Raw genomic sequence first — 25,173 nt, 5'->3', positions numbered from 1 at the left:
CAACGTGTTTACCGAAAATAAACCGCAGATCTTGCTTTTGTCGAAAACATCCTCAGTACGAACATGTCGTGTGAAGTATACACGTGCGCGTGCATGCACACTCCGCACGCAGCCGGCTGCATAAATGGCATATAGGCACTCCCGCATAAGTCTTCACACGGGGAGATCGTACTGAAACTGTTTTTGACAAAAGCGTGGATCTGCAGACTTGGCAGTTTTCCCGTTTTTCCATCCAGGAGGGCATCATGCGCTGCCACCTTGAGTGGATGGCATGATTTCAGCCTCTGTGGTCCAATATATCCACTGCTGTTAACAATACAATGGACATGATGGAGGAGATGATCGGGACAGAGGGCTGCTTTGGGACACAGAGAATATGCCGCTCCCTCGCGTCTGATCGTAGCTGGCTGAATACCGGCAAGGACTGGAAGCTGTTCTACTGGTGTTGGTCGTAGACATCTCGTGATAGTGCAGAGGCAGTTGTTGATAGGCATATCGACAAGTTGAGTGTGTGCACTGCGGCACCATGTGGCAGCACAGTATTCAGCTGGTGCATACACCAGTGCTAGTGCTGTAGTTCGCAGGACTTTGGTGTTTGCGCCCCAGGATGTGCCAACTAGCCGTGGTAGGAGGGCAGTGCGGAATGACACTTAGGGACCGGTCAAACTTTACTCCCAGGGTAGGTGGGGCATGGGTCGAAGGGCAGGCGGGTTCCATTGAGCTGGATGTTCAGCTCTCGGGAAGCTTCCTTGTTGTTGAGGTGGAATGCTGCCGAAACAGTCTTTGTGCTGCTGAGCAGAAGTCTCCACTTCTTCAGGTAGGATGACAGTGTAGCTACATGTACATCCCAGTTGATATTGCTCTCTGCAGTCTCCCATCTCTTGCTGGACGATCGGATGGCAAGGCCGTTGGCATAGGCATGTTTACTCGAGATGGTCTGGGGTATGTCATGTAGGTAGATGTTGAATAGCATCGACGCTAGCACTGAGCCCTCTGGAACATCGTCCCTCAAATGCCACAAGCGACTTTGTTGTCCATTGTTGGTCCACGGAACGAAGCTCCTGTTGGAAATCAGCTCCATGATGAACGGGACCATGTGCTTGTCAAGAACAGTCCTCAGCAGCTTGTATGCCAGACCTCGATGCCACACGGTATCGTAGGCGGTTGTGAGATCAAGGAAAACTGCGCCCGACTTCGAGTTGGTCTGGAAATCATTTTCGATGTCTTGCGTCAAAAGGGTTACTTGGTCCACTGTTGACCTACCCCTCCTGAAACCTGCCTGCTCTGGTGGTAATTGAGGCTTGATAACAGGCTCCAGGCGGTTGCCGATCATGTGCTCCAAGATTTTATATGGAACGCACAGCAGGGATAACAGTCTGTAACTCTTGACGCCATCGGTTGGCTTGTTCGGCTTCGGGATGGCAATTACCATCGCTGTTCACCAGATCTTAGGGACTCTATGTCGCCGCATGCATAAGAAGCCATGCAAGTGTGGCTTTTCCAGAGTGCATGATGAAATCAGGATCGACGAGGTCTGGACCCGGAGCTTTACCCCCTTTTTGCTGGCGGATGGCGTGTCGGACTTCAGATGGTGTGAAGTCGGATGATAGGTTAGTGTCGGTGCTTTTCCTCGGCCAGTCAGTCGGTTTATTGTGTGCCAGGCCTTTCTGCTGGAGTGGGTAAAGTCCATGAATTCAACCATTTATATCCAACGGGCTTGGTGCTTTTGGTCCAGATGGTCCATCAAGATATGTTCAGTACTTACATAAGAGTTTATCCAAGAACGTCAAGTGGCATAGGATCTGTCATTCCAAAGAAATTCATGGGGAAAAATGGGAGCCCACATCAACACGAACGTCAGAAATTTTGAAAATTCAGAGATGTGAACAGGGCATTGCTATGCACGTTTACAGGTCTAGGTCGTTAATTATTTGAAAAGCCATGTCTGGCATTCAACTTGGGCCCTACTTTCATCAGACCATATCCAAATGTTAAAAAGGCGATAAGTTGGGCCCAAGTTACTCGGGCTAAGATAAGCCAATGTAAAATCCTGGATGTCTGCGCCCACCTACAATGACCGATAAAAGGTGGAACTTAATTAAAAACATAAAAATAAATAATATAAGCCTATTAAAAGAGAAAACAAAGTTTGGCATAGAGTGGATTTGATCCCGGGACCTTCAGCATGGTAGTCAAGCGTTTAACCAATCCAGCTACCAAAGCGCTCTGGTAGTTATAAATATTGTATACATTCGTAACATTTTTGCAATGCTGCAATGATAGCAGATTAAAATCACGTTATGGCTGCCGTAATGATAGCCAATATGTATAATATTTATCTGAATGAAGGTCAGTTAATTATTCTTTGCAAAAATGTCGAACTTGAAAAGACTTGAATCTGGGACTGAGAAACTTTTCCAATTTTGTTAGAAAATAGATAGTGGATATTTTGCCGTCACCGGCAATATACCTCCTCACCCTATTTTGCCGTCAGTGGGCTGTGATTGGCGGTTTTCATGGGAAAGTTACATTTATTCATGAGGAAAGAAAATGAGGTCATGCTATTGTTGTTACTAAGGGACAATCATATAGGGACCAGGGCAGAAATCAGTCTCGATAATCACAGTTAGAGACGTAAATTCTCAAAAATCCCTTGGAAATGTTATAATAAAGCAGAATACTTGAATTATTTGTTGTTGTCCTTTTTAGGAAAACGTGCTGTCAGAAAACTTATCCAGTAACACATCGAGTATACAGTGTTTATATACATCAGTGAAGGGCAAAACCTAATATTGAATATGCATCGCCCCGACGCAAATTCCATCTTATGAATAGTTATCCAGAGTTTTCACTGTTTTCTCAAAAGAGTGCTATCCAACTTAAAAGCTTGTTCCTTCTTACAATTGTAGAGTTAAATATGTTTCCCACTGATGTATATGTGTGCTGTTTTTATTTCATTTTACCTGTGCAGCTGCAATTCCTTGTAGTCATTCATTGGAAGTTGGCTGTGAATCATCATGTGCAACAATACACGGCATATAGTGAAAACATTGTATAAAAATGTAAGTACATATGTTTACTCAAACCTAACCATTCCACATCCTCCAAAATTCACCAGGCTGCAGTTTTGTAAGTGTTTGGCAGGACTGTGGAAGACTTACATGTAGCCATTACTTGACATGAGCGAGTCTTGGTGCCTCTTAACCAGTTTGCGCCCGGATTATTTCGACATTGACCAGACCCAGGTGCGGGATTGTTTTCACGTACCTCGATGCCAGACGGGTTCAGGCGGTCTTCTGCAGGTTGAACACCCTGATATTTCCGGCCTCGCTCGCTGGGAGCGGGTCGCTGACAGATATTTCCGGCCTCGCTCGTTGGGTGTTTATCCGTCATCCGTTCGGAATACCGCAAAACCTTTGCATGTATACTTGTCATCAAACGTGAAGTGGTTAAAGTTGAATACTTGTTATTCCTAAACTTTAGATTTACCCCCAATTTAAGAAAATCATGCAAGAAGTCAGAAGCAAAAAAATCGCTGTTATGTCAATGATGGCCATGCATAGAATGCATCACATTAGTTAGATGACCATGTTCATTTGTATGAAGAGAATATTTGATAGATTTAGGCTACAGAAAACATGCTCATGATTTATTTACATGTATGGTTGTCAACATTTTAGAGTTTGTTATGGGAACCATGGACAAAATTTGGTATGGGACCAAACTGACCTGCAATAAACATCAAGACAAGTCACCAAATTTCATGTAAAAACTCATGTTATTCATATATATAAATGCCATGAATTTATTAAAATATAGCAGATGGGCACATTGTGCCTGCCAGTATCTTGAGTCATTCAATGTTTGTGTCTATCTGATGCAGGGTTTCACCTTGCATTTATTCTCTGCTTATTTCTGATTCCAACAGCTTATCTTCCTTGGTCGTGATTATCCTAAAGGAGAGCAATACTTCAGAGACAGGTGTCATGCTGCCTTCATGAGAAACAAAGATGTCACAGACCCAAAGAAAATACAGGAACTGATTGCAAGAGGAGAATATGTCATCAAGGAACTTGAAGCACTTTACATGCTCAGGAAGTATCGGGCATTAAAGAAGAGATATTACCAGGATACGTAGCTGATAGTAAGAGTGTCACGGGTAGACATTGTAAACATGATGATCAAGGTCTGTGAACTGAACGTGTCATGATGCTGGTTGATTGAGTACATTACATTGATGTCAATCATGGCACTACATGTAACTAGGATTGGAGGAAGGCTCTGATCTTGTTCCTAGAATCATCTCTACAGTCAGCTAGTGCTTGGCAGTACTGGCTCATTGACCCAAGATACCTGTATCGCACAAACCCTTTAGTGTGCATTCTTATTGTTAGGCAAGAAAACCAGGTTATCACTGGGTTGCATGATGTTTGAAAAGATGTTGGTATCAAACGTTTAATTGTAATGTTTAATTTCCCACATATGGTGCTGCAGTGACAGGGTGGCTGTATTTCATGCGCTATCAAATTAAGACTGCCTGAAATGCTTCAAATTGTTGCATGCAAAATGTCTGCGAACAATGGGCATGTGTGTTTGGGACATGAGTGACTCATTCTCTTAATCATGTCTAAAACGTAAACTCTTAATGTTCGTGCATCAGACATTTGTTAGAAACAAATGTGTCTCAGGCATTCTTGGTTTTGAGTGATAAATCCAAATTTCTGACAACTGTTGCAGATGTTAACAAATACTGACTACTTCATGGGGAAGTACAACTAGCCATATTTATTCCATTGTTCGCTCAGGCAGGCGGAGATGGGTAACGACAAATTTTGCATACGACCTTTCACATCCGGCATTTTCGTTTGTAGGTGTCCTTGTTCATTCACGTTCGTTTTCACATTATTAAACAAAATTGTATATTCTAAAAAGACATTTTAGTCTCCGATTTAGGTTTCAGTTTTCACCCAATGACCGCCACAAAGTTATTACATAAATTTTTATCTTTGTACGAGTTCACCAAGTTCCATAGTCCACATGTATTTTAGATTTCGGAGGTGAGAAGTCAATTTTTGGCATGATATTTCTCTTTCACGTCATTTGATTTTTTTAAATTTTCATAAATTGAGGTGCTAGTAAAAATCTTACAAAGGCCTTGTTCGAGGGTGATTTTCTTAAGAAATCAATGTAAGAAAAATAATTGCAATTTTTAGAATTTTCCTATATATTCAAGGGTTCCAGAAACGTACCACCAGGGGTGAACTTTCAGGCTCTTTACTCATATTGTTTCAATTTGAAAATGATTGGAAGTAAACTTGGATGATCTGGGGTATTATAATGCTTGATATGTCAGTATTTGGCTAATTCTCATCATTCATGAAACACCTTGAATATACCCTTATCACTGAAGAGTTTTCAATTGAAATGTACAGTACTGTACCTTTAAATTGAAAAGTCTTGATTGGTTAGGGTATCTTCAAGGATGTACATGAACCAAGGTGGAGGTACATAATCCCTGGCAGATCAGACATACAGTCTTGAGTTTGCTTTATGGTTTAAACCGATACCGTTCATGACATGTGTGATGTGTGCTGTGCATGGTCTTACCACTGGCTTCAGTATCCACATAAGGTAGCATTCAGATAGGTATATTTCAAATACCTAGCGAATTAATGTAAAACACTCATTGCACTGTTAGATTTAACTCCGTAGTTCAGGGGCTGCTGTTGAACCTAATGAGCAATTTGATTTGTGAATTCAAGTTGTTAATAGTAAGACTTCAGTGTGAGCAGGATGCTCATACATGTACATAGGCAATGCTCACTACAATGCTGCCAGCAGTTAGCAGTCTTCCTATAAATTTGGTAACTCTTGACTGTATGTCAAGTTGGATCCAGCCTTTAGCTACATGTACATGTACTTTTTTTCCATTCAATTTCTCCTTTTAACCATTCTACAAGGGTCAGAGAATCAGGAAATGTCATTTAATATTGGATTTTGCTCTTCAACAACATATTTTTATGTCATTTACTTACTTCCAGAAGGCCTCTGTAATGTATTCCTAATGTTTTGGGTATCAATACATCTTCAATGGATTTTACGTGTATCTTTTTTGATTTTACTTTCTGTCCAAATTAGAAAATGTAATTCAATGGATCGGATGTCAGCATGGTTTCTGCTGAAAGGTCTGTAGAAGTAGTCAGCCCCATGGTCCTTTGCCTGTATAGACCATTTGCGCTGCAGCCATGTTGGAGGTGTGTGCTTTTGTTCAACAGGGAGACACATGACTAGACCTCTTTGCATTCAGTGTGAATGAATTGACATAACATAACCTCCAAGATGGCTGCTGGTGCAACTGCAATACTCAAGTTGATCGTTTGATTTTATAATGAAGTGTTACATGAGAGAAAAAAGAGTTGTCTATTTCCACAGCTTTATCTACACAAAATAAACAGTTGAAAAGTCTAATCATTTCAAATCAATGTGCATGTGGATTGTCTTCTCCCCCCCCCCCCCCCCCAGGTTTTGGGGGTTGGGGGGGGGGGCTAAAAAAAGTTCCACTCTGTAATCAGGTTATTCAGCAGTGAATTAAAGGATTGTGGTACATTCTTGAGCACTAGCCCAATACTGATTGAAAACATTGAAATGACTGATATTTAAAGATTATTTTTTATAAACTTTCATCTTTTAATCGCTTTTCGATACTGAATATTCAATGCTTTCTGAGACCTGAACGGATGACAAGAACATGCAAGGAGTGAGGCCGTAAATATGAGTGTGCTGAGGGTGATGGCTTCAACCCACCTTTTATGAGGTCCAGTGCAAAGTAATCCTGTGCCTCGTTCCGTTCTTGTCAAAATAATCCCGGCGCGAACTTGTTAAGATGTCATCCAATGATTAGACAAGCAACTATGCTCCTGCATAAGTCTAAAGCAGTACACACACTGCAACACACATTAAGTAAACTTACACTTCTTGGAAACTATAATCAGGTTTTTTTAGCTGTTCATTTATTAATTTTTTCTGCATTTAAAATCTCTGAGACTGCAATGTACAGAAATGTATCATTGGAATATTTCACAATGTTAGATTCACTTGTGCCTGCTTTGCTATTCAGAACCGACACACTGCCAATCATCATGACTAGTAACACACATTCTTGTATTGTATTTACACCATAAACATGTTACAAACTTTCCACGTCCTTCAAATACACCGTATGAACTCATTTTAGCAAAGTAATAAATGTACTCTAACGATAACAAAATGCAAATCCTGCATGGTCAACATTTGACCAACTATTTACAGTAGTAGTATAATCAATTCTGAAACTGTATTGAAAGCGATTCTTCTGGTGGGACTTTGGTGAAAGTTCGTGACAAAATTCACTTTAAAATGAATGGCCAGAGAATTAATATCCCTGTCAACCCTTTGGTGCACAGATTATTTGGATTAGATGAACAATTTAATGTTTCTTCAGCAGTCGCTAATGACCGCCCTGTGCTGCACAGGATTAAGCTTAGTACTTGTACAACTATAACAAGCTAAGCAGTCACAGACGATCTTCCATACTGTCAAGAGTAGTTTGATAGGGGCTCTGTTTACTCCCAATAGGAGCATGTCCACACTGTAAAACCTATGCAGTACACTGCATCATCATCACCAGCAAGGCAAATGAACATGTCACCATTCAGCAAGGCATTTCTTTTTTCAAGTGTTGAAGCCTTGGCAGCTAAAATGATTGTTTTTTCATTCAATGTTTCATTCAATATTTGTTGAAAATCAAGGTATTGCTCAAATGTTGAAGCATGCACCAGTGGCCTGATATAGACCATTCCAAGCACTGCAATTTCCATTTTTGTTTTTAATTTGGTAATTTATTGGGGGGGTGGTATTTTTAAAACATACAAGTTAAACATACAAGTGGAAAACATGTCAGTGGAAAATATGTCAGGGAAAAGTGAGATGACAGTGAGATGACAGAACAAAACAGTCAAGTGGAACACAGCTGAAGTCAAAGTCAATCCAATAGGGTATATTTGAAAGGAAGTACATGTACTATTGTCAGTAACCAACCAAACTACTAAACAAGCAGCTTCAGTTCACACAATAAAACAGACCTATATTCCAGTAAAATCCACAATAAATAAACATACTAATTCACAATACTAACGGTTAAAAATCATAAACTGATATGAACAATCTTCTGATAGATTGATGCAGTGAGCTGCAATCAAGGAATAGGTGAAGCGTCACCAGTGAAGGCACGGAATCTATACTCCAATTCCAAACGTCTATGGTTGATCTCCCGCTGAAGGTCACTAGCCTGGAACAAACCAGCGACAATCAATGCATCAAAACACACAAATCAAAGCAAACATGACAAGTGTATATGATGACACATTTCAGAAAGGTTCATGTTATAGACCTACAACCCACGACATGAAGTTAGATAATGAACATCTCTATCTAATCTGAATAAATAATTGGTCCCAATTTTAGTGTGTGGATGCAATAAAAAAGAGATGCCTTTAATAAAGTAATAATGCATGTGGACCCCTGATAGTCTGTACACACATTGTAAAATTTAAAATCAATTTCTACTCTGTAAGACATGCGTGCATGGGGAAGTGGCTGATAGTGTAGCCTTGTATTCACGAAACTGCATGGTGAACCTAATGGGCATAAAGACTCTTCGTGGGTTATGTTTTACCCCCTTCACAGCACAAACACTTCTTGTCAAAGCTGCGGGATTATCCACATACATATGCCATGAAAGCTGTGCATTCATCCTTTCAAACCATACTGCTATATGAACAGAATCAAGTTCCCAAATACCAAACACTTTGCAACTTGACACTGCAACTTGACCATAATAGCAGTACGCTCATTCCAACATTAAATACTAGTGCCACAGTATCATAGTGCAGTGCAGACAAACAAATTGAGGTATTAAAAGATTGGCATTGATTTTGTATGTTGGTGATAGTAATAAGCATATCTGAGACCAACACCACAATGTGAAAGGTTAATACATGTTATGACTGCACACTCAAATCCGTTAGTGCCACCTATATATATTCACAACATAAAACTATTATTCAAAAAGTGCATCGACTTGTGCCACTGAAGCAGAGCATTGCAAAAAACTTACTATGTACACAATATGATGTCAAAAAGATGAAAGCTCAAAAGAGCTTCAGTTGGGAAAATTGAGCAGGCTTGGGAAGCTATGAGAAAAGAAAGACTTGAGCTTCAATAACATTCTCATATCCTAGTCACAATGACCAAAGAATTGTTGAGAGGGTCAAGTGAGGATACTACATCATGTAACAATGTATCTGACACACAATGTATGCCACTGATAGCTAGCCACATTATGCACACACAAGAGCACACAATGTGTGCTGTTGGTAATAATGAATGAACTGCCCTCATCATTTGCGTACCAACAACATATAAAAGCATAATACACACACATACGGATATTACAAAATGCTTAGATGACTCAATGATATTTGTATCAATTTGTGTATATTTCTTGAGACAAATCAGTGAATAAATCAAACTATAAAACTATGTCATCTGCCAAGTTTCATCGAGTTAACTTGTGCAAGTCCCGTTTAAAAATGCCTTTGCAACCCTTAAAGCTCACTTAATTTGGTTGAACCTGTCATAGGTAGAGACAGAATCCAACACACATGAACACTCATCTCTCAACACTCATCTCCAATCTGAATTGTTTGGCACATTTATTCCTTACAGAGTGATGACCACACATTTGGGTAAATAATACATTTCAAGATAGACACTCTTCAAATAATTAGAAGCTAAATTTATGAAATGGAATTATTCCAAATGAGCCCAAGTACTGCAAAACAGCAAGATGTGGTCTGACATATAGCTCACAAGTTGCGATGAGTTTCAGTCAATAGAACGTAAACCCAAAGACCTACCATCTTAAGATCATTCTGGGCAGCTTCCATTGCCTCACGGGGGTTGCCACGAGGTTGTTGTTTCCTCTCTTGCACCTTCAGATTATGACGTTTGATTCGATCCATTAGCTGCCGATCTCTCTCCGCTCTGGAATGACATTGAATCAGACATCTTACATGTCCAGCTACTTTTGGATGTACATGTATGGTGTCACTCTTTGGTTTAGAGTGTAATTTCAACACATCTGGAAATCGATTATAGTACTGATATCAGTGTCCAGGCTGTTTTCTACCATGTGATGACTATTTGGTAAGTAGTGTTTACATATAGTGGGTCTTTCTAAGACTGCCAATGACAACTGATCAGTTTGATTGCTAAGACTGACTCCCTTACCTGGCCTTGTCTAGTTTTTGTGCAGCTTCAGGGTCGTTTCTCTGCTTCATGGCCTCGTGTTTATTCTTGACCTCTTGCTGTAAGTCAACAACAGAAAAACTCGGGTAATAATTTACATAAGCAAATGAACTATTAACACAATGATGTCATTTGCTTATGGTTGTCTTGTCTAATTCTCTATTTAAAATGACTGAAGGCTTTATACTCCGTGAGAAAGTGAATGCGAATGTGGATTTGTGACGTAGTGACACAAGTCAAAAGTTGCCATTTCCGCAACTCTGGCGATTCTTACAGCAACCTTAATCAGCAACCTTTATCATTGCATTTTGTTCACACAGTATGAATCAGCCTTCAGATTGTTAATGCATGTTAAGACAATACCTTGATCCTTTCTTCTTTGTTTAGGATCTTCATGTAGTTAGGGTCTGTATCATACGGCGTCTTCAATGGGTCAGTAAAATCTGAAAATCAATCAACATGAATTACTCACAATTTAAAACTATAATTGCCATTGTCATATAAAACTCTACATGCTCCACACTACTAACGCAACAGTTTAATACTGGCAGCTGTTTTGAAAACATCTTTCACCAGTATCACAATAGTGGATCCAAGGGGATCCCCCAACCTAGTGTCCAATGTTAATTATATGTATGTTGACAATATACAAAATCTTTCAATATTCCTCCATTTTTCAAGTTCTCTGAATAATGTCATCAGTTGATTTGCAGACCTCATTCACTGCTTCAGGCGTTTGTTCTTTGTATGCATTGACTGCACTGCCTTATCCCGGCCTCTCCCCTTTTGAAGCAAATCCTGGATCTGCCACTCTATTACATTACAATGTGCCTTGATGTATAGCTCTTGGTTGCTGCCTGTGAGTGCTTACCAGATGTGAGATGTCATTCAATAATGCCCACAATGATCTGTATGACAGCTGTTCCAAGCAAAGACACAATCCCCCATGAACCCTAACTCCCTAGCATGATTTACTAGGAACCATACCCATCCTGGCAAATTCAAACACCATATGGGAAACTGCGCACACATACTTCTGTCTTTGATTCTGGAGGTGTGCCAACCCAATGTAAAAGACTGTCAGTTTAGGGGTACTGTACCCATCCTGACAGATTCCAACCAAACATGCCGTTGGTGTTTGATGTGTTCAGTTCTGTTAGGGTTAAAGCTAAATAAATCCTATCCACATCCACAGTGAGCTTGACTCACAAAGAAAAAGGTCAAGTAGCGAGTCAAAGATAAACAAAATCCAACGACTAGCACTATAGAACCAATACAAGCAATCAACCAACAATCCCTGGCAGCATGCAAACTTGATTGAACACCTCCATAAATGTCAGCTACAAACACAGGTTAGCTAAGTCTGAACTCAGTGCAACAGACAATGGTGACATTTGGCATTGTTATAAATATGTGAGACAGGTGGATTCCAATGAGTGCAACAGAACCAGGACATCAATGGACAATGCCAATGACTTGCAGTACATGGCTTCCATAAGCGACAATGATTCAAAAGTCACAATTTATACAAACACATGCACCCCTTTGTTAGTAAAATATGAATTTACATGTAGTGAGACTGAACAAATGTATTATTATAAGAACCATGGCCTCTGTGCAGAATTAAGTGCATGGCACTGTAGCCTCAAGACACAGTGTGTTTGCATGGTTTATCAGGATTCGACCTTAACTTATTTTTTCACAAGCCAGCCAGGCTACTGAAACAGACTCTTAACTAGCCTGTGGGCATTTTTCACTAGCCCGCATGTTTTTTTCATTTATGGAGTGTCTCATTAACAACAATGTGCATACATGTAAAACGTGTATCCTGAGGCAATCTTGTCAGTGTCTTTAATAAACAGATCTGATAATTTAACCCTAAACAGTTTTTAAAATTAGACACATATTGATACAGGTTTGTTTTCTGAATTAAAATTATTTTTCTTCTTCCTGTCCTTTCACCTTTGCTGTAGCCCAATAATTTTTGACTCGCCAGCCGGGCTACTTAAGGAATAGTTTGACTAGCCCGCCGCTGTTTTGACTAGCATTTGGCTAGCAGCCCGCTAGTAGCCCACCTCTAAAGTCGAACCCTGGGTTTATGGAGTATGCACAAGACAAATTTGTATCTAAATGTGAAAACCCATAGCATCTCCCAGTGACAGGAATGCATGAGACCATGTATACATCAAGGCCTCAATGGTGACACCGACAGAGATAATGGTAGACACTTGATCACACTTGTGCATAGAGTCCATATTGTCATTTCAAATCAAACTTGAAATACATGTAACAAAACAACTTGACTCAGTCGTGAAGGGTTACAGAAATAGAAATAGAAAACAAAGTACAAATGGTTGATTGCAGGCAAGCTATTTGCCAATGATGTCACAATGAGACAGGAGGGTTGGACTGGGCAAGGCACAGGGACAGGTTTTTTACCTCGTCCACGGTCTTGAAAAATTACAGAAACACAATGTACATGTACTCTGAAATCATCATTTCTCGTGTATTCCTTGTTGCACTTTCCTTTTTCCTATTTCTGTAAACCTTTGAAACACAAAATCAAGATAAGAACATGTCCACATCAACAAATACATCATGTACTAGAACGCAAGGAAGTAGGGACAATACAAATCAATAGGAGTTCTGCAGACATGTGGCTCGTAGTATGTTGCATCATCATTTGATGTGATCATTTCAGCAGGCACACATGATGCATAGTGTGCCAATGAAATAATCACACTTTATAGTGATGTATTCTACAACATTTCCAAGCCACATTTGACTCTTGAATGGTTTCCTATTGAATCGTTTCCTATGGTCCCTAGTATTTACCCTTGTACTTCCACGGCATGCCTGTCAAGATAAGATAGGAATCAGGCATTAGTGTCAATAGGCCCAATAAGCACACATGCACATGACAACTTTGTCACATGTATGATTGGGCATACAGCAAGACTGGACTAACAATGTTCTTCACAAATTTGAAAGTCTTCACTGGTTGTTTTAAGTAAACAGAACCCAACAGTTCACATATATAGAGGTAGAGTCGGATCAAATGTCCTGTAGGCCCTACTCCACCCTGCTGGCACCCATTTCTTGTAGATGCCATTAAAGTATGTACCAAGTACTGTACAAATCAAGCCATGCCAAACTGGTATCTATAGGCCCTAGCTCTAAAAGCCTGTTGGCACCAAGGGCATCAACCGCTTTTCATAAGTGGGGGGGGGGGCCCTACATGTCTACCTCGATCAGAACTATTTGTTTTTTTGGCAAAGATCATCATTTGAAAATCATTTTTGAAATTGGAGACATTGAATCAGCTATTCTGAGCTAAAGAATCAAATGTAGTCTACAATTTTGTTATTCAGGGATGTGGGGGGGGGAGGGAACAAACGATTTGATACCCCCCCCCCCCGTGCTTTAGACTTTACACGCACATTTTTGTACGTACATGGGGCCTAGGCCCTAGGCCTACTGTGACTATTGGATAATACGGCCTGTATAGAGGAACTCACATTCAAGCATCTATCATTAGCCAAGGCATTTGCCAAGCTACATTTATTTATAGGAAAACAACAGACCAATTGGGGATACATCATGTATAATCCTACATTATGTATATCTCACCTTGCTGGGCATTCTTAATGGCTCGTATGTAATGTTTACGCTGCATCTCTTTCGTTTCACTTCGCCAATCTTCTAGTAATTGCTGATCTCTGCAATAATGTTACAATGAATATACACAGGCAATTACACAACCAATTCAGCCATTACACGTACGTGAGAAATGTTTAAGAAGCCAAAAGAACAAACAAATTTATTATTTCAAACTAAAATAAAAATACAATACCTATTAAAAGTTTTCAGCAAGAATTTCCAAACAAACATTGCATGTCTTGATTATTCCACAAATAAATAACTGTTGCAAAACTTAGGCCCCCCCCCCCAAAAATAGTCTGTCTCTGGTTAGCAGGCGCGTCAATTTTTATCGTGCGCGTCAACATAGGTTTTTATTCGCAAAATTTCTGCGCTAGCTACAACAGCGTCTTCTATTGCCGCACTGCCTCAAATATTCATGGGCAGCTCGTACCCAGTGATAGACCAGTATGAGGTTCATGTTGAATGAATGATAGTACACCATGGGTACGAAGTTGCTACCAGCTGATCAACAACAATGGCGGCCAGTCAACTACACACACCTATCAACACGATGACATACCATTTGAGAAATTGTGATTGTGAATTAAAGCGTGTCTAAATACATGAAGTCTGCCACTTATTTCCGTGTCCGTTGTTTGTGGAGTGACAACTCTTAGACCATTCGGTATTGTGTCATGTGTGACGGCTGTAAAATCCAAGCATGAACAAAAAAAAAAAATAACACTGCCACATCAATTTTGGAACTTTGGTCTGACTGGAGATCAAGTATTTTTTTTTTTTGGCCTAAAGGCTTTTTTTATATCAACCTCTTCTAAAATTCTTTGATGGGTTACCATGTCAATGAAAAACACTAGCAAAAAGCTAGATAAACAGACTGACAGACACACAGATGGAAGCCATTTGCCCACATTCTAGTCTGTAGATCACTCAAAAGGAACCTTATGATCTGTCTAACCAACTGTGTTGTGCTCTGACATACTTGGTAACACACATGTAGTGATCCAGTTTTCTTACTTTCGTCGTTGTTCAACGAGAGCTTGTTTTTGTTGAAGCTCTCTTAGTTTAGCCAGTCGCTTCTCTTCAGCCATACGAGACTCTATCGGGTCTATCAATGGTGGCGTCCTGATCTTCTTTCTCTTCTTCTTCTTACGTCTGAAAAATGGTAGTTCAATCATCACATTAAAAACGTATTGCTTGATCAATCTTTACAGCTATGATCACATGCCACTTCACATGTTCTTGAATTTCATATTCTGGACATTTGTTTGTGGCCTCATTGTGTGTGAATGTGCTAGGGTTATATTTAGTATTGCTTAAATAAATCTCCCTTGATGTAAGCAACATGTATCAAGTTATAAATAGTTTTCCATGTACTTTACAGTTAAGTGTGTAAGAGTGCAGTGGTCATTTTATCATGGTGTGCACTGCGGCAATTTGTGAAAAGTGACTGCAGCAGGTGTCAGATACATCATAAAGTGGCTATTAAATATTGTAATCATTCAAATTGTCTGCACTCCACACCACCATCCATGAACAAATCACCAACATATATGTATGCTGATAAAGATTTAGGTACATTCTACAATCAAATGTGAAAAGGCATATTAGGTACAATTTATTTGTACAAAGCCAAGCCTTGTGTGCAACTATAATAAGCTACAGCACGCTTTAATTTCAGCAAAATATCACAGACAATTGTGCGTATCGGAGAAACCTACAGCTCATGTCATTAACTTGCTGCAACTGTTTCAAACTTTTTCTGTCATATATGACAATCAACTCATCACAAGACAATGGAGACTAAATATATCACATTGATTGTTACTGTTGGACCACAAAAGACCGATCCACCAAACTCCCCCCCCCCCCCCCCCGATGCTTTGATCAATCACAGCCTTGATGAAATATCCAACAAGTGTGCACAAAAGTCTGACATGCGTGAGGGCGCATATGATGCGCACTGCTGGAACACGTAGTGTGGCATTGGGAGCAGCACATGTTGTTTCCCCACGTGCCCAGTGAGCGGGGCTGAGTGGACCAGTCTATTGGTATGATCTCAATTTTACTTACCATGATTTCAAACCAATGTACCAAATTTCAATTATGTTAAAAATCCCCTGGGTTTGAAATCCAATAATACATGTAGTCAATCTACATGCACAACGAGAGTTTCAATATGTCAGTATGCTTTTGTGCCCACAATGTGTGCTGTGTCATTTTCTATGTCTCTATGGGTGCGTTCGTTTAGCTCACCCGGAACGACTCGGGTAAAGGCAGATGGGTTAGCCACGACAGCTGGGCTAATTGAACGCTCAACCGCGGGCCATCACAATCCTCACGTGACGCCCGTAGCAACAGCCGTAGCCACTGCACTGACAAAGTGACAAAACACCTGGTTCACACTGGGTAATTAGTTTGTGGTCTATCTACTGCTTCTCTGTCAATTGAAAAAAATAACAAAGTTGGGCTGGAAGGATTACATAGAGCTAAATTAAATTACTAGAGCGCAAACTCGATGTACAAAGTAATGCCTGATGGGCGCATCCATGTTTGTGCACAAACCTATCGAAAACTCAAATTTTTGTACGGCTTTTGTACGGCTATTTGCATATCTGCGTTGTATTCCATACCGGTGCGTCATCGAAACCGATACGCCCAAAACCGAAACTCACGATCAGCAAATGAGCATTTCATTTTGCTCTACGCAAACAGCGCAACGTATGCGCATCTCTCCGCTGCAGATACTTTTCGCCGTGACGTTTTTCGAACCGTCATGACGCGCTTCAGTTGTTTGCTTATAATCTACTTGCGCATTGCATTTAGAGAACACTTTTAAAATTCAATAAATCTATTTTGATTGTGTTCTACGCACATAAAATTCAAACTGTCTCCGCGCCCAGAGCTGCTTCAAAGCGTCTCCGCGCGCAAGAATGAAGACTTAGCGCTCAAGTAATTTAATATAGCTCTATGGGCGGGAAGGATACCCTTTAAGGTCGCAATGAACTCAATAAATAATAACCTTTAGACTGCAATGAAGTTTATTTTTGAGTCCACTTCATATTTTCGCTGTCTGGCTGCCATATTTGTCCGTTTCTAGGGAATGAACAAAGCATGCGTGTGAGGTATTTCCACCAGTGACTCTGCTCCATGAGCAGGGTCTGTGGTGGCTGACCCGAGTGAGCCTGGAGTATGATGTCAGAGCTAATCGAACGCCACGGGGCTGACCCGTGTTGACCCGGCTGAGCTGAACACACGCACCCAAGACTCTAGCAAATGACAGAAGCTCAGTATAAGCCCTCTATGTGCATACCTATGACTAGTGAACTACGTACATGTGATAACATGACAAACTCATTGCAGCTGTCACACAAAATGCAGCTGATGTATGTAACACATGTCAATGAGGCTCTAGTATGACTGCAAAGGATCCTTGCTCATGGCATTGGTGCAACAAGTGAGTGTTGTGCACAATCTGAGCAATAATGTAGAATGCACTGCATGTATACTCACATTCTGCTACCAGCAGCTACCCTGCTTGTCATGCCTACATCAGCAAACCTCAATGATATATCCTTTGCACTGCTGTCGTATGCATTCATGATCAGTACATGTATGTTAAATCAATCATTATGTTTTACCATTACATTACCCTTCAGTATCATAGCTTCTATTTCTGCCCTCTGAATTCATGTGAACTAAGCCTATGTAACCACTTGATTGATGCTCAGTACATATATTTGTACCTGAACACCTGATATATAGTCAGGAGTGTATTGGTCTGGGTCTGCGTCCTCATGGTGAACATGTACAGACTGCAGTTAGATATGCATGTGCATGCTAACAACTCTCTAGTTCAAGATGAAGCGTCCACACAATAACACAGTGCATGGTACAAAAAAATGTACTTACATTTAAGAAATAACATACATTTTTAAGCCGCAGATGAAAGTTACTCTTCGGTGGGTGACACCCCCCCCCCCCTTTCTCGCTCGGGAATGCGGAATGAGAATTGGAGATTCTTACAGCCATTTTCATTAAATTGTTTTCAATTTTGGAGGTTTTTTGGGGGGTTATTTTGTTATTGTAATTCAGTACCAATGACTGCACAAGTGGTCTACTCATGCACATCGCTGTGGACCACAAGCACACACCTCAAGCTGGCTTCAATGCACATATATCAGTCTGGTTAGTGCAATGCAGATTAGTTCATAGGAACCAATGCATGCTAGGCAGTTACCTGACTATGAAACAAATTTCGTCTACTTTGACTAATTTTGCCAATTACTTTTTATACAACCATAGCTGTCAATTTTGGGGACATTGGGGCATTATGTTTTCACTGTGCAAAAACACTCCAAACAAATGCAAAGAACTAGCACCCAATGGTTGAAATTTTTAAGATTCTTCAAATTAAAAATCCCAAATTGTTCAAAACTACTCTTAAATACAGGCAAATTCATAGTTCTTACATTAGGCCAAAAAAAAAAGTCTCTGGTTTCTGGTATGGAGCTTGTCCAAAAAGTGGTGCGGCGACGCGGCTTTTTTTTTTTTTTACCCGACTTTTTTTTTTTTTACCCGACTTTTTTGCTTCAAATGTCGGCTGATGACTGCAAATGGTGCCCGACTAAACTTAGTGCAAATATATGGGAGTCCAGAGAGGCCACATAAAGCTTATTCTCGATCATAACCCCATCTAAAAACACGTTGAAATTGCGCAGCAGCAGAATTCCAGTCAAACCAGTGAGTTTGGCGGTTTTGAGACATCATCTTTCATTGAAAAAAAAACTTTTTCATTTTGCCAACGCGCATGGCTACGGCGACGCGCGCGCATACCAGAAACCGGAGACTTTTTTTTTTTGGCCTTATGGACCGATTTTTTATTACAATACAGGTTGGTTTTGGATTATTTGATTATGGGTCATACATTATCATATTCAGGTCTGATTAGTTAAATCGGCTGTCATTATTACATTTCAATAAGCCAGTTGGGTATTTCAACCGCGCATATGTGCACAATGATATGGGTCACGGGTCATTCGGGATAATCAAACGTTTCGAAGGCGCATATGAATGCGGCACACGACGCTTGCGTGTAAATTACCAGCAGAATGGGCGTGCGCGTAACATCGCGTAACATCACGTCAGCGATGTTATCCCAAATGACCTCGGGTCATTGAAATACCGAACTGGCCTATCGACGTTATGTGACTATTTCTGTTATATTTCTGGTCAGAATAAATGTTACATTATGGGTTGCAATGTAACAATTGTAATGCAGGATGCAATGTCCACCAGACAATATACTGAAACATGCAAATCAATAGAGAGATAGAGCTGACTTACTTCTCTCTGCCTAGCACACCAAGTGCCCCTGCTCTTTTAAACTTTTCATATTGAAGCTGTCTGTATTCCTCATATGTCATGTGACGATGTAAAGACACCGACGTTGGTCTTGGGAATTCCAAGTCCTCATTGCTACCGGCTGACTGCATAGAGTGATGACTGGCTGACTTCAGCTTCCTACTCTGTCTGCTGACTGCATCCTCATTACTCAGGTTGCCATGGTAATCATCATCACTCTCAGATGAGTTCCTCACCGAATCACTCAGATGCAGATCCTCAAGCTGCAGATCTACAAGTATATTTATACATGAATATTGTAAGATGAGTATTGAACAGTGGGTTTGTATTGTTATACCTGATGTTGACATGTTTCACTGCAGTACTGTCTTCACATCTTGTCGCCTATTTGCCAATTGACTTCAATTAATATTAATCCCAACTTTGTCCGAGTTATATTTAGATTCCTTGTGTCATACAAAGTCGTGAAAAAGTAAACATGATTGAACTCCGATGGACTGATTGGGCCAACAAAAAAATACTTCTGCTTCCAATTACATGGCATTTGAAAATAGGGTAGGTAGGTAGGGGAAACAAACATTATGCCAATTTTTTTTGTGTACGATCATATGGAGGCGTCTGCATGTAGTCAAGGGTAAAAGGTAGAAATTGATGGTTTTGGGTGTTTTTTCCTCATTTTTCCAATAACAAAATTAGGGTAGGGGCTGTCAGAATAGGGTAGGAAAGGAAACCGGAAGCAGAACTATTATTTTTTTGGGCCTTGCTTTGATATATACAACTGATTTTTAACTATCTCTCCTACTATACCAGCACCGTGCTGGATCCAAAAATGTCAAATACGTCCATCTGTTGACTTAAAAAAAAAAACGATTGTTTTTTTTTGTCAGTTAACCATAACTCCCTAGCGTCTTTTACTAGGAACTGGACCAAATCCATCAAAATCCATCAATCACTGTGCGTCTAATACAAAACTGTACATGACATAATGGAATCTACCACTGACGCACTGGTTGACATTCATGGACTTGCTACACATGGCTTTTATCACAAAAGCAGTACAGGAAGCTAGGCAAAATCAATCGCATACCCCTAGCACTGCTTCAGGCCATTAGGCCCAAGTCCATTGTACTCCATCAATATTTAGTCAAACCAGGCCTGCAGGACCAAGTCCCCCGAAATCCACCAAAATGGGGGGATGGATTTTGATGGAGTTGGGGGGGTTACGGTTAAAAGTGAAGAACAAACAATACTGAAATTATTGTCTGTATTAAGGCCGTTTTTTTAATAACTTGGATTACATATCGTGTATTGGATATTATTCAGCAAATAACACTTCAATGATTTGCATTTTCAAGTACCTAATGCTGATGAAACTTAAAGGGTCAAAAAAAGGTCACACTAGATTGACTTCTCATTTTCAAAGAATTGCCATCTTTAATCAAGCATAGAGAGTGCACTGTAGCTTAAGAAAGCTCAAATTTGCATCTGGTCTTGGTGTCCTTTCAGTCTAATCAAATGCCTTTTTTGGTGTATTTTTTGGTGACCAAAATTGTTACAAAACACCTTTCGGTGAAATAAGCTGGTCCAAAACACACAGGATACAACACAGTTACACACGTGGAGTAATTCATATAGAAACTAATGAATATTCATGAGAGGATGCCATTACCAGCTGCAGTGAGGCGGCGATCTCTGACACCGTGTGCATCTCTTAGATAACGCTGTATCTCCTTGACTCCTCTCTCAAGAACCTTGGGCGGGGGAAATTCAAGGGGATTCTTCTGAAGGTTCAATCCACAAAGCGTCTTCACAAAACCTACACATAGAAATCAACACCAAGAACAGCTGATACAATTGTTAACTACTCTTAACAAATTGTGATGAGGGACATCAGCAAGGATATCTGCACCTATGAGGATTCATAACACCCTGGGTTTTACTCAAGCGCCAGATTTTTCTCAGGTTTTACTTGGTTAGTCAGTAGTACCTCTAAATCTTCCCACCCCAGTGTAACAATAAGTGCAACAGCTTGATGTATTAATAAGTCACTTTGTTGATTAATAAGTCACGTACAATATGCCTGCCCCATGTAACATGTATCACTGAACTACTCTATTACCCAAGATGATCTCTCAACCAACCCCCAAATCCACTGTAGTTCTTCAACATGTTAAATACTTACCAAGTTCACAAGGGAGCTCTCGTAGTTGATTTCCTTCAAGGAGAAGTGTCTTCAAACACCTAGCAATAATTACAACGGATCCCATTAAACATTCATTCATAAATACCTGAGACAGTTCAACTTATGTCACTCTTCAAAACGTCATCAGCCTATGTTTCTTCACATTATGTTGGCAACAAAAATTAAAATCTTTAAAATATGAATTCACCAAAATTTAGCATATTACAATATTTGATATTTTTTGCAAATAATTTTGTGACTTAAAATTCACTTGGCATTCGTGTTCCTGTGAAGCATCGACCAAAAAATGATACCAACCATCATCATGATCATGTGCTTGTCCAGGCTCAATATACACGTGGCTTTGAGCTTTGACTGAAGAATTCAAACACAATTGGACACTAACCTGTGTTCCCCAATTGATGCAGGTAATTCCTGTACTTGATTGTTCCTCAAATCCAACCACTTCATGTTAGCTAGCATGACAAATAGCTCACTGGGCACATAGCTGATGGCATTACCCTCCAAATAAACATACTATTAGAAAGAAAATCAACATAACTCATACAGTTAGCAAAATACACACATGTAAGATTTCATTAGAAAAATGATTTGGCTTCATTGCATGCACACATGATAGTTGGTGTTTGGATTGATCTAACTTGGTTTCTTGAATGTACCTCCAAATGTTCCAGAAGAAAGACTTGATGTGGTATATGTGTCAAGCCTTTCCTGCTTATATCCAGTGTGATTGCTCCTAATGCTTTGGCTACAGCTATTGCATTCAGAACGTCTTCATGTGTTGCAGTTTCTGTGGCCGTTGATGAGTTATCTCCTGCCATAGTGAAGTCACCAGATTACCTGCAAAAAAAAATTACAGAACAATCAAATCAACATTAGGCCAAGTAAACAAAAAACCAGTGTCTTGTCTAACTTCCTTGGCATATTTGCTAGGAGTAGGATGTAACCTCAATCCTGCAAAATCCTCCTACTGCCGCCATGTAAAAAGTGCATACTGCCTCAATCCTAGCTGCAAAATCCTCCAGTAATCACTGCCAATATGGTGAGGCAGAGCCAGTGACATCCTGGAGCAGTGCGGAGGATTACAAGTATAATACATGTATAGACCTAAATGTATGCATGGCTGAGCATAAACAACACAAGGTCCGGCCCAAGACCTCGACACAGTGTATCCTCCGAAATGCAACACATCTTTGCCATATAGCCTCAATCCTGGAAAATCCTCCATTTTGCAAAGCGGATTCTGGAGGATTTGGGAAGGTAAGGGTTAATGCAGAATGGGCAAGTCATTCACTTCATCCCATTTCCACTGGAGGCGAGCTTCCAGAACCTTTGAATAGTAAAAGTTCTAGATTTGGCAATTTTTCTTTCAAATTATAACTAACGTTAGGATGTAGCAATACTTCTAGAACTTAAAGGGGGCTTTCATATTTATGGCAGGCAGTGGACATTTGGCCAGCACTAGTTTTCTTTTAGTAAACATTGTTTTCAAGGAAGCTTTCTTTGATTGGCTTAAGGAAAGACCTATATATATAGTTTGCCGGCGGTCATCTTTGATTACTCTGGCAAACTACATTAAGGCCTACCAAAAGAAAGCCAGCTTTTTTCTTTCTTTTTTTCTTTTTTTCTTTTTTGTGTAGGATCATATGCAGTCAAGGGTAAAAGGTAGAAATTGATGGTTTTGGGTGTTTTTTCCCCTCATTTTTCCAATAAAAAAATTAGGGTAGGGGCTGTCAGAATAGGGTAGGTAGGGAAACCGGAAGCAGAACTATTATTTTTTTTTGGCCTAATCATAATGCCATATGCTGCGTTCCAATCACATCAGATCATGTTTCTTGTGTTCACAAGTCGTTTTGGAGCTAGAGTTTCTCTAGACCCGTGAACGTGGTGTTGTATACAAGCCATGTTCACGGGTCTAGAGTTTCTCAAGCTACAGCTAGGTCGCTGGAGCCGTGGAGTAGGTAACGTTAGACCGTTAAACATGGCGGTTTAGTACTATAACTTTTTGGACCTGCCAATGCTGCTGGTTTTGGTGAACAACTTCCTCCAGCCCTTATGACAACCCAATGATAAAATTTAGGGCTGGGTAACTCCAGCTAACTTGACACCAGGCTAGTACTAGTACTAGTAGGATGAACGGGAACAAGTACAACTACAACAAGGGGATGTTACAAGCCAGCTAGACTGGTTTCCTGACCTTACTGCTTACAATTCCCTGACGTCTATAAATTGCTCCGTTTCATCGTATGTAAAACAATCATGTTCCTGTAGTCTGGTTTCCTGACCCCACATAATATGTGGGGTCAGGAAACCAGACTACAGGAACACGATTGTTTTTCTTGGTTTTTCCAGCATCTACGAACACAAAATTTCAAACAAGTCAGTGTGACAATATTTGCTATAAAATGCTTTACCCCCCAAACCCATCCATTTCTGAAAATTACCGCAAAAGCAAATGTTGTATATTCCCTTTCATTAACGATCGCGATACTGTACCAACCATGCGAAGGTTCCCCAGTCCCAGCCAGCCGGTCAATGCTGTTTGCATGGCATCCTGCCGTATCACCGATATTAACGTGCGCAGAATTTGAACCAGACTAGCCGGAGCTGAATTGCTGTTAATGTTGCTATGGAAGCCGGCCTTACCGAGTTTATCGTTGACAAAAAAAGTTGTAAACTTTAATAATCATGCATGCGCCGCGATATTTTTTAAAGACTGTTACACTAACGTAGCCTAATTGGATGGGATGTGTGCACGGGGGGCAAAGCCCGGGGCCAACCCGACGCCCGCACGTGCTGGTGCCCGCTCCTTTGCCGCGGCTACACCACCCGCCCCCGCGGCCGCAACCGCTCGGACAGTGGCGTAGCCGGCCGCAGCGCAGCCGAGGCGGCGGAACCGGGGAGCAGAGGGGCACCTGCCCCCCCCCCCCCCCCCCCGATTTTCCCAGGCCAACAAAAGTGCCCCCGTTTATCGAATGTGCCCCTCCGAGATGAAAACACGTACCCATGAAAGCATAAGGATCGCACTACAAATAAAATTGTCTCTCGCGATCTTGCAATGCAAAACTGCCCCTCAAAAACACAAGTAGGCATACCCCTCTCGCATTAACTCGAGATGGAAAACTACCCCTCTCTAGCTGGAAAATTGGCCATCAAAAACAATAGTGCTCCTCTCGCGATAACTTCTCGATGATTGAAAACTTCCCCTCGAAAGCACAATTACTTACACGCTCGATCGCAACATTGAAATTGTTCCGAAAAACTGGCCCCTAGTATCTTCACTGAACTGGCTCTCGCTATTAAAAAAAAAAAAGGTCTCTCTACATACATGTAACTAGGTAAAAGTAACACAAAGAGCAATAGTCCAGGCAATATAAGGTTTGTCCTCAAACAAATTGCAACAGATTTTTTTTCACCACAGTGCATTTCTATAAGGTCCCTAAAATGACATACTAATTAAAAGTCCAAAAAAATCCAAGTGGTGGAAACATGCCTAATTTGCATAAATCCAAAATGGCCGCATATTTTAGGATTTTTACATTGATTTGGTCATATTTCTCATACTAGATAGCTTCTTGAGGAACTTCAAACAATAAGTT

General features: G+C 40.5%; 1 protein-coding gene across 12 annotated transcripts; it reads right to left on the bottom strand.

Annotated features, from left to right (window-relative positions):
* Positions 1 to 6,988: 6,988 nt before the first annotated feature.
* LOC119723147 (leucine-rich repeat-containing protein 27-like) lies at positions 6,989 to 24,239 on the bottom strand. Of its 12 annotated transcripts, none has more exons than XM_038193736.1 (14): positions 24,221 to 24,239; positions 22,234 to 22,414; positions 21,960 to 22,090; positions 21,554 to 21,612; positions 21,041 to 21,187; positions 19,354 to 19,642; positions 17,521 to 17,592; positions 15,025 to 15,162; positions 13,978 to 14,066; positions 13,183 to 13,203; positions 10,711 to 10,790; positions 10,330 to 10,406; positions 9,957 to 10,083; positions 6,989 to 8,326 (listed from the first exon to the last, which is right to left on the bottom strand). In XM_038193736.1, exons 2-14 carry the CDS (start codon positions 22,393 to 22,395, stop codon positions 8,234 to 8,236), a joined length of 1,485 nt encoding a protein of 494 aa, XP_038049664.1. In that variant the 5' UTR covers positions 22,396 to 22,414; positions 24,221 to 24,239; the 3' UTR covers positions 6,989 to 8,233. The 12 variants fall into 12 exon arrangements, with proteins under 12 accessions (XP_038049664.1, XP_038049638.1, XP_038049628.1 ...); XM_038193710.1 differs by lacking the exon at positions 24,221 to 24,239 and adding an exon at positions 24,075 to 24,214; XM_038193700.1 differs by lacking the exon at positions 24,221 to 24,239 and adding an exon at positions 24,075 to 24,206 and having other exon boundaries at positions 22,234 to 22,427.
* Positions 24,240 to 25,173: the final 934 nt, after the last annotated feature.

This window comes from Patiria miniata, unplaced genomic scaffold, assembly GCF_015706575.1.
Source record: "Patiria miniata isolate m_02_andy unplaced genomic scaffold, ASM1570657v1 HiC_scaffold_1, whole genome shotgun sequence".
In the NCBI taxonomy this organism is placed as follows: Eukaryota; Metazoa; Echinodermata; class Asteroidea; order Valvatida; family Asterinidae; genus Patiria; species Patiria miniata.
This window is presented reverse-complemented; position numbering and strand designations above follow the sequence as displayed.